The sequence below is a fragment of the Crocodylus siamensis genome, chromosome 14, assembly GCF_052110815.1.
Source record: "Crocodylus siamensis isolate JL-2025a chromosome 14, ASM5211081v1, whole genome shotgun sequence".
Classification (NCBI taxonomy): domain Eukaryota; kingdom Metazoa; phylum Chordata; order Crocodylia; family Crocodylidae; genus Crocodylus; species Crocodylus siamensis.
Window position 1 is genome coordinate 14,701,006 of NC_143408.1, and position 10,148 is coordinate 14,711,153.

Sequence of the window (10,148 nt, forward strand, 5' to 3'; positions counted from 1 at the left end):
GCTGCTGATGCGAGCGGTCTAAGCACCATCTGAGAATGTCTTGTGGGGCTGAAAGCTTTATTTGCTGAACATTATGTACCAGGCAACTGTAATATGAGCTCAGGCTGTACATTAAGTATATTGATAATTACAAAGGAGGCCTTTCTCCCAGGGACCACGCAAATAGCACCCCTCAAAATAGAAAAGCAGAACTGGAGCAACAGGTTAGCACTGTGATTGTTGGGTTCACAACATTCCTCACCAGCCACAGGCATCCCCACAAAGGGCTGACTCCTCGTGGTTTTATTGCCCTCTCTCATAAAGGGATGTATTTCAAGCTGCATTGGAGGGGCGTTGGGCTGCTGGGCTATTTTCACCTCCAATAATAAACAGACAAGCAGCAGTCCCAGTCCCAGCTCCTGTTGTCAAGGGAGGAGGCATCAGCAGTAATAACCCCCAACCCTCACTGCCAGTGGGGATTTCCAGCCAAATGGTTCCCCAGTTCTGTGGGATATTGAAGGTGGCATGACAGAGTCCTTTCCACTGCCTGACTCCATGTCAGGCACTAGTTTCCAAGGCAAGTGGGAGGCATTTCACATACCATGCCAAACCCAGACTCCAGTGCTGGCTGGAAGCCCTGTTAAACTCAAACATGCAGGTAAGACAAAAGGAGGGAAAGAACACAGCTGCTCAGATAAGATCCCTGCACTGCATACTAGTGCTGAGCACCCTTAAGGACAGGCAGAAGGGAAAAATCACAACTCCCGCTGCTCGGTGTTAATGAAGCTCTACTGCTTTAGTACCCCGTGGAGCTCACCTACCTCTTTTCAGGAGCTGGGGAGCAGCCCTGGCCAGTGACTCTTCTTCCCATGGCCCAGGGATCTTAACACATCCCATCCATTAGCAGTTGCTTGATTTAGGGGCACAGGTGGGGATCCTACCATCCCCTCCACATTCAGTGTCCCACACCTGACTCCCCCTGACCAAACTCACTGACAAGCTACTCGCTCCCCTCCACACCCTTTCCACTGGCCTGCCCAAGCACCAGCCTCCTTCCAGGCAGACCTGTTCATGCAGGATCTTGCCCCACCCTTACAGCCAAGCTGAGCCACACTTTCCCAGATGTAGAAATGCCTATGGCTGAGCTCATGGGACATTTCTTGGTGACACTACCCTGGTGGGTGCTTCACCCCCATGGCCATCTGACCCCTTTACTGACAGCCAGATGCTTGCACTCTTGCAAAAGGACCATGTTAAACCCCGCAGGAAGGATCCTAGAACCCATTTTCATTTAATTTCCATTGATCTGCACTTCTTGCAGTCTGGCCCATAGACAAGTATTTTAAGCAGTAAGTAGGGGCCAGGCTGGAAAGGGCAGTGCCCTCCTTAGTCAAGCAGAGCATGCGAATTCCAGCCACAGACCATTAAAGTGTAACAGGTTAAAGCCTTCCCAGGGTGCTCTCAATCCCTGGCCCTCCCTAGCCAGCCAGCTTTTAATGTCTTCCCACTCATCCCACCTTTAAACTGGGTATGTGTGTGCGCAAGGGGCAGTGGAGTGAGGGGAGATAAGCTTCAGAGAAAGCTCTTCACTGAAGGCTGCTTCTCACCCAGACATCAGAGGGGAACCCTGGACCGGCACAAACTGATCTACATCCCCCCTACAGCCACACAGCATCTCAAAGTAACAGCCCTACTTGAACTTAGCTGCATGTCATGCAATAGCAGAAGCAGGGGAGCTAATCTCAGGTATGTCACTAGGCTAGAGGGAAGGCTAGAAGTGGAGAGGGTGCACCATAATTAAGCTCCCTTTGGAAGAAAGCCACAAAGAAAAAAAAGGAGACAAAAGTGGTGGGGAGGGACATGACTGCAGAGAACCACCCATGCCCCTATCCCTGGCTGGCCTGAACTGAGTGGGTCTCACATTTCTCCAGCACATTAGTTTCTGCCTAAAGATCACACACAAGCTGGGTTCATTCAAGCACAGGAGCCAGATTGCCTCCTGCCAACCTGGAGGCAATGCGAAGAGTAGCAGGAATTTCAGCATGTCTATCCAAGGGCATCGTGGGTGGGTGAAGTGTCCAAAGCAGTGCCCTGGCCCTGGGCAGTCCCTTGGCCAAAGCAAAACCAAACTGCTGCCACATTTACCATTTGGTTTCATGTTCAGACTCCCACAAGTATGAAGAGCTGGTGTCACAGGCAGGGACTGGCCCATGACTAACTGCCTCTAGGACATGTTCTAGAGAAAGAAAGGCAACAACTTACCTGATCAGCAATTCAGAGCTCTTGTTACCAGTCTGGAAGGGCTGTGCTGTCCCAGCCTCAGTCAGGGTGGACACTAGTTATGTGCTAGTTCTAATAGTGTGAATCAAGCTAATACTAGGCTGCAGTTCCCTATGGAATTGAGTGAGAGAATGGAGAGGGCAACAAACCCATGACTTTACCCCACAGCTCCAAAACCCTGTCTCTCCACACCCTGGTAAAGGGGATCCCCAACATTGGGAAGGAGTGGAAAACAGCTCACTCAATCACAAGGCAGAATTTGCTACCTCCCCGGTAAAAATCCAAATATGATTTCTCAACACAGGCACTGAAAAATGGACCAGAGGTGACATGTGGCATGCTAGTGCCTCCTGCTGCTGGCAGCTCACACCACAGCTGCCGGTAGCCCCAGGGCCCACACAACTTGGCTTTTTTGTATGTTAAATGACTCCTGGCAGACCATCACTGCTGAGAATGAGACCAAATCATTTACTGTTTGGAAAAAAGTTTACTTCTTGGGTTTGGACTCCTCTGATCAGTGTCTGTCAAACCTCTGCTGGCTGCTTAATGGCAAACTACTGGGTTCTTCCTGACTCCAGTAACATGTCTGCACAGATGCTCAGTAATAACCTCCCTTGGGGAACTGAACAGCCTCAGATCAGCCAAGCAAACCAAAATGCATGCTGTCCCGTTGTTTTCCTTCAGCAGCAGAGATCACTGATCTCCTCACATTGCTTCTTCCAAGGCAGGTAGCCCTGTGCAACTGGGGAGCAAGACTCCGTAGAACTGGCTCCACGGCAGCTGTAGGGACAGACAGACAGCTGCAGCCTTGTCTCACTTCTCTTGGAATTCTGGGACCTCCAGCTTCAGTCGTTCTATTGAGTTTTTAAAGAAAACAGGGAGCTTGCAGACCAAATCAATCTGCTTGTCCCCTCTGGTCCCCACGGGCAGGGTGAGCCCATGGGCGTGCAGGTGGAGGGGAAGGTGACGTGCTTTTGCCTGTTCCAATCCCAATCTCCTCAAGGCATCCTCAGGAAGCTTCTACACAAAAGACAGATGGATGACAGCAGTGCTCAAATATTAGGTGATGCCCTACACCCTTCTCCCCCACCCACCACACTACTGAAGACCACAGAAAACAAGACCTCTGTGAGCAATGCAAACTGCAAGTGCAAGAGACACAGAATGGCCAGAGGCTGCCAGGCACCACCAGGGCCTACGAGATACCTGCCTAAGGGAAGCTTCCTAGGAGCCCTACATGTTACCCCTCTGACCCACTGACAAACAGCATGGTCTGTAAGCCAGGATAAGGCAGAAAATAGGATCTCCCATTATCATTCCTGTCCACCTCACACAGAACAAAGCATCTGAGAATTTGAGTTGACTGAGGCCACAGGATCTGCTTGCAGCCCCCACCCATTTCCTGGGTAAAGAGGCTCTGGAATCCTCAGGGGGGTGCCCACTTACCCTTGTGAGATGCCCCAGCTCTGTGGGGTGCAGAGGTCACCCACAATACCTCTTTAGCATATCCCCTCCACCTTTTGCTTAAGAAAAGAGGCTTTGGGGACTTCCTAGTGGTGGTGATGCCTGCAGCCCCCAGAGAGATACCCCAGGATCTTCCTTGTGTGAAGGGAACCCATCCTCTTAGGGACAGAGCGAATCATTATTATGACACAGGTACATCGTGCCTGCAAGGTCATCTGGATACTGGACCACACAAAGTATCCAGCAGGATATTTGGGACTGAGCTCATTGGCCTCTGTTCTACTCAAAGCCTCAAACTCAGAACAGCTTTCACCTGCTGGAAGGCTGACTGGATAACTCCGGTTCCTTGGTATGGAGGAGCTAGATGCAGCAAGCTCTATACAGGCAAAGGTTTACTGCCAGGACAAGATTAGCAACATGGCTCCTACCAGAGTGGGGAGTCTTTCCAGGGAGCTGGGGTTGCAGAAGGAACACAAGGCCCTGCAACTGTCTCTCCCCCACCCCCAAGGCCCAGCAGCTGCAAATCCTTTTTTCATCATTATGCCCCCCCTTACCTGAGGTGCCAGCTTGCTCCAGTGTGAGTATTTATGATCCCCAAGGACCGGACACCCCAGGCCATACGCCAAATGAACCCGAAGCTGGTGCTTCACTCCTGAATGAGCAAGAGGTGGGAGGAAAGGGAGAAAGGGGCAGAAAAAACAGATGTTCAGGCAAATGAGACCCAGGCTGTGATTTAATATGTCCATTACCCACCCAGACTGTCTGCCAAACCCAACCAAAACTCAAAATTGTGAGTAGGTATCAACTGGATAATCCTGTCAGGGCTCACTCCAGCAGCCAATAAGGTCTGCACCAAACAAGTACTCAAAAGGGAGCTTGGACATACAGTTGGTCTCCAAAAGCATGGGCATAGACCAGTTACTCTCACCTCTATCGTTGGGAAAACCTTTGAAAAAATTATTAAGGATCACATTTGTGGGAGTCCAGTGGGGAAAACAATGCTAAAGGGCAACCACCACAGATTCACAGCAGGTAGATCCTGACCGATTAACCTTGTTTCTTTTTACAACCAGATCACAAAATGCTTAGACACAGGAATCGAGGTGGATATCATCTACTTGGATTTTAAGAAGGCCTTTGATATGGTATCTCTTTATATTCTTATAGATAAACTGAGTGACTGTGATGTAGATGATTACATGGTCAGGTGGTGTCAAATTGGCTTAGGGGTCGCACCCAGAGAGTGGTGGTGGATTGGTCAGTATTGACCTGGAAAGATGTGGTCCTTGGATCAGCGCTGTTCAATGTCTTCATCAGTGACTTGGATGAGGGCATGGAAAGCACTGTGTCCAAATTTGCAGATGATACCAAATTATGGGGTAAAGTTAACATACCAGAGGGTAGGGAATGAATCCAGGTGGATCCGGACCGGTTGGAAATGTGGGCGGAACAAAACAGTATGCAGTTCAATAAGGACAAATGCAAGGTGCTGCACCTAGGGAGAAGGAATCACTAGCACGCTTACAGGCTGAGGGAGGACCTTCTCAGCAGCACAGCAGCAGAAAGGGATCTTGGAGTCTCTGTCAACTCCAAGATGAACATGAGTTATCAATGTGATGACGTGATCGGTAAAGCTAACCGTATTTTATCATGCATTAGCAGGTGCATGACAAACGGGTCCAGGGAGGTGATACTTCCCCTTCATGTGGCATTTGTCAGGCCGCAGTTGGAGTACTGTGTCCAGTTTGGGCGCCACACTTCAAGAGAGATGTGGACAACCTCGAGAGGGTTCAGAGGACCACTCATATGGTTAGGTGCCTACAGGCAAAGCCCTATGAGGAGAGATTGAGGGCCCTGCATCTCTTCAACCTCTGCAAGAGAAGGCTGAGAGGTGATCTTGTGGCCATTTACAAATTTATCCAGGGGGCAAACAGCAAGGAATAGGAGATGCTGTTTACCAGGGCACTCCTTGGGGTAACTAAGAACAACAGCCACAAACTGATGGAGAGCAGATTTAGGTTAGACATAAGGAAGAACTTTACGGTAAGGGTTGCCAAAATCTGGAGTGGGCTCCAAGGGAGGTGGTGCTCTCCCCTGCCTTGGGGGTCTGTAAGAGGGGGCTAGACATATACCTGGCTGGGGCTGTCTGACCCCAGTGATCTTTTCTGCCCAGGGCAGGGGGTTGAACTCTATGATCCGCTAAGGTCCCTTCGAACCCAAATATCTATGAATCTATGCTCCTTTCAGATCTATTTCAATCTTATTTAATAGGCTGCTCTGCCAAGTCCTGAATGCCTGGACACACCCAGGGTTAGCTTGGGTCCTCCTTTCAGGCTATGGCTGTCCCTCTCATAACAGTTACTTCCACAGAGGCAGTGAAGGAAGCTCACAAGACTAACAAATGAAAGCTCTGAGCATTAAACCTCCCTCCCATGGGTCACAATATGCCTTACCTGTGATCGGCTGGAGCTCCAGGAGGGAGCAAGAGGCAGAGCTAGCCAGAACACGGTATCGGGTCACTGCACTCTGAGCAGCTCGGTTCTTCCGCACTTTGACCAGCTTTCCTTCCTCAGAAGACAGGTGATAGTTTGGTGCCAGTGTCATCTGAACCAGAGGGAGAGGGTAGGTCAAGAGAAATACCTCTGCACACTAAGAGCAAAGGAAACAAAGGAGAGGTCCCTATTGGGGGTAAGTTCACCTACCTTATAGTGGGCCTTATGGCTCTGCACTTCCTTCTCCACAATGGGAATCTCTACCACCCCCTCTGAGGGGACTGGGACCCCCACACTGATTGCCCTGGGAAGAGAACGAAGTCAATAAGGGGCAGCTCTAGCCCCTGCAGGCCACAATCAGCTCTGTCAGGGAGGGGAGACGCTTCTTTTTTACTCCTCTCCTCTCTCTCCAAGCCCAGCTACAGAGGTCACAACCCTGCAAAAGAAGACTCTTAGTTGATGACAAACCAGTGTCCAGCACTCACAAGCAGCTGAAGTACAATTTTCTTCATGTCTCTAAGGGTCTTGTTATACCTTACACCAAGTTGCACAACTGTTACTCAGTGTTTAAGTTTTGAACAGTCAGTTTGAGCCCAGCCCAGAAAGCAGAAGCAGCAGTGGCAGCAGCCGGGCAGACAGGTTGATCTTTCCCTGCCTGCTCTCTGGGATGGACAGCATGGGTAGCCACAAGTAAGCAAAGGGGACAGGGGGATTAAGTGGGGAGGGGATCTGGGGATTCAGTGAGTTTGATCCAGGCCAGTGAAGGAAGCTGGGGGCGGGGGGAAAGAGACGTAGAAGAGTTACACTAAGGTGCAGAGTTGGCTATGCCTTAGGGTAACATGAGTTACGTAACACAGATCAAAGATAATCCTGTCATGGAGAGGCATAACTTTGAGCTGCATAATGCATGCTTGAAACTAGTTTCAGGTGTTAAGGTGTGGACAACCTGGGTGTTAAAAGCTTGAGGAGCTGCCCAAAATTACCATGCAGCAAGACCTTGAGGTCTTGTGGGGTCAGAAACAGCATCAGAGCCCAAGGTTCTACCCCCTTGCAAAGGTCCCATCCCCCCCAACACAGATGGCTGAAGAGTACAGGATGTCTTCTTCAGTAACTCTCCTATGAATGCCAGAGAAAGAATATAAAATCCTCCTACCCCTACAAGCTGTGTAGACAGCCCCTACCACCCAAAGAAGCAAAAGGGGTAAATCTGTCTCCTGACTCATGCATCATGCATACAGCACATAGTAATAAGCAATTAGGCCTAGCAGCTAAATGTTCCACGTTTGACTCCCCAGCACAGCTCAACCAAACCAGAGCAGACGGTGCTTCCATCACTCCCCATGGGAGTACACAAAAACACGATTACACATGGATAGTTCAGGGTCCATTCAGCAGTTCAAAGACAGTCCAAGCCATTGCCTCAGTGGTTTCTGTGGCCTACAGAAATCACCAAGGGAAAGCCACCTAGTTTCTAAGAGAGAGGTGCAGAGGCTTGAAGAATTACTGCCAGCCCTAGTTCGTCCCCTCTGTTGCCAGTCTCTGCAGAAACTCCAGTCTGCATGGGTGGGGGGAGACCATTCTTTCCTCTCACCTCAAACGGTGTTTCCTCAGAGCAGTGTGGGAAACATATACTGTTTCTGCCCACACTAACACTAGTCATCTTTTACAGGGCACATGTCCTTCCAACAAACCAAACCCAAAGACTTCTCATACCTGTATTTCTTCTCCACCTGACGAGTTTTAAAGAGATGCTGGATCTGATGAGCTATGTCACTGTTCCTTGCTAGCACCATCACACCTGTTGTCTCCTTATCCAGCCGGTGACACAAGTGCAGGGGTTCAGCTTTCATGCCATTCAGCATCTTTGCCAAAATGGGCAAAACATCCGTGATGCAATTTTTGACACCAGGTCCACCTGCATGATTGAAGGGGTAGCAAGATATTAAAAACAGGTTAGAGCATGCAGAAGAACTCCCTGGGGAAACAGCATTCCCGAAGCACAGAGCCAATGACAACAAGCTCTGTCAAGGAGCCTACAGAAAAGAACCTGGCATTTCATGGACTAAAACATCCTTTTGGAGACTTATTAGTCACACAGACTCTCACAGGCTAGGGCAGATTTGCTGAAACACTTCCAGATCTTAGCTTGACTAGCAACTCTGGGGGCTCTAGAACTCCAGCCACTGGGTTCAACACAGACTCACAAAACAAATGCACAGGACTTGCCCCAAGTGCCTACCCAAGCCATGCAACGTGACCCTAAGTTGATAATTATCATCACTGTTGCCTTTAAAACTGAATCAGGACAGAAAACCCTAATATTATCAGGAAAGAGAGAGAAAGAGATTGAGAGAAAGAGAAAGGAGAGTGAATATGTTATTAATTCACCCTGCTTTCCCAGAAAGCTAATATAAGAAATATTATGGGCTACAGCTCCACTTCAGAGTCACTGCTGAAGTCACCATTAACCAGGCTCAATTAAGACATAAAAAATGATGGCCTCCATCACACAGGAAACTGGATTAGATAACAAAGGTCCAGTCTCCCTTCGAATTCTATGAATCAGCAGGATGGAGTCTCACAATGATTTGAGTGACAGTTGGAGCCAAAAATCAATTAACATTACTTAAGGTAACACAGGACCAGATGCTCTGGTAGCCTACAGCGAAAGGGTTAGTTAAGTCCCCATGGTGAGCTACTTCTCCCAGAACTGCTAATACACAATCGTAGCATCAATACTGGCACTGTACAACAGACTCTCTGCCCCCGACTCTCTGCCCCCCACTCACCATGCACAGGGATGCCATAAGGCTTGTTAATCACCACAATTTTCTCATTCTGGTACAGGACCCCATTCTTTAGCGCTTTGGCCAGCACATTGGGATGAACCCCCTGGAGCTGCTTGCTGAACCTGTCAAGTTGACGGACCCGTCTCGAGAGCGGCGATTTGGGCTCCTGGAAAGATCAAGAATTACTATTAGTGGAGAAAAGATGGTTTTATGCGACAGGGGTTCAGGGAGCAGAGTTTAACTCCTGACCCTGCCACAAACTTCTTCTGCAACTCAGCTTACTCTCTGGGTCTGCTTCAGCCCCTCATTTCACACGGTGTTGCTAGAATAACATCAACAACGCATTAGAGAGAGGCTTAGTGTGTGAAAAAGATCACAGGCGCTGCCCCACACTCCCATCACAACTGCCAGCCCACTGGATCTCACGTGACACAGAGGCCTGTGCCAAATTAATCCAGTGCCTACGTTTTCCTGACTAGCTTGGGTTTCAACATCTGCTGCATATAGGCCCAAGAGCCTGGAGACCAGGATATCATTTTAATCCCTGCTGAGCACAGCTCTCTGAGCAGTGAGGAGCAGACCATGGGAAGTAAGAGCCAGCAAGAGGTCAGATGAGGATTTGCCATGGCTGCCCTGCGCCTGCTCCAGTCCAGGAGTTACAAATATATTGGACCTGAGAACTACGACGCTGCAGAAGCCAGTGTCGGCAGAGGATGGGGGCACTCGTCACAGTTACAACGGTTTTAATTTAGTTTGTATCTGAAGCAGACGCACGTACAGCCCCGGGTCCAGGCGGCGGCGTCGGGCCCGCCTCGCAGGCACGTGCTCCGACCCCGCGGGGCATGCTGGGACCAAGGCGCTCTCACCTCGCCCCTCGCCTCCTCGCGCTGCTGAGCCCTCAGCTTCTCCGCCACCTGCTCCGCCGTGGCCGCGGCGCCCAGCGCCTGCGAGGCGGAGAAGGGCCGCAGCCCCGCCCCACACAACTGCAGCCCGAACCTGCCGCAAGCCGCCATGTCGCAGCGTCCCCACCTAGGGGCAGAGCTCCGTGCCCCGCGCCGCCGGCGCGCCAATGAGCGCCGAATCAGCAGGAAGCTCGGCGAGTCATCGAGAGAACGTGCGCAGGAATTGGCCGAGGCTTCACACC

At 50.3% G+C, this 10,148-nt stretch overlaps 1 protein-coding gene across 1 annotated transcript; it reads right to left on the reverse strand.

Moving 5' to 3' along the window:
• Positions 1 to 18: 18 nt before the first annotated feature.
• RPUSD4 (RNA pseudouridine synthase D4) lies at positions 19 to 10,087 on the reverse strand. The gene is made up of 7 exons (XM_090026770.1): positions 9,871 to 10,087; positions 9,005 to 9,170; positions 7,929 to 8,130; positions 6,426 to 6,519; positions 6,177 to 6,327; positions 4,278 to 4,375; positions 19 to 3,279 (listed from the first exon to the last, which is right to left on the reverse strand). The coding sequence occupies exons 1-7, from the start codon at positions 10,015 to 10,017 to the stop codon at positions 3,073 to 3,075; spliced, it is 1,065 nt and encodes a 354-aa protein (XP_089882896.1). The 5' UTR covers positions 10,018 to 10,087; the 3' UTR covers positions 19 to 3,072.
• Between the last annotated feature and the right edge of the window lie 61 nt (positions 10,088 to 10,148).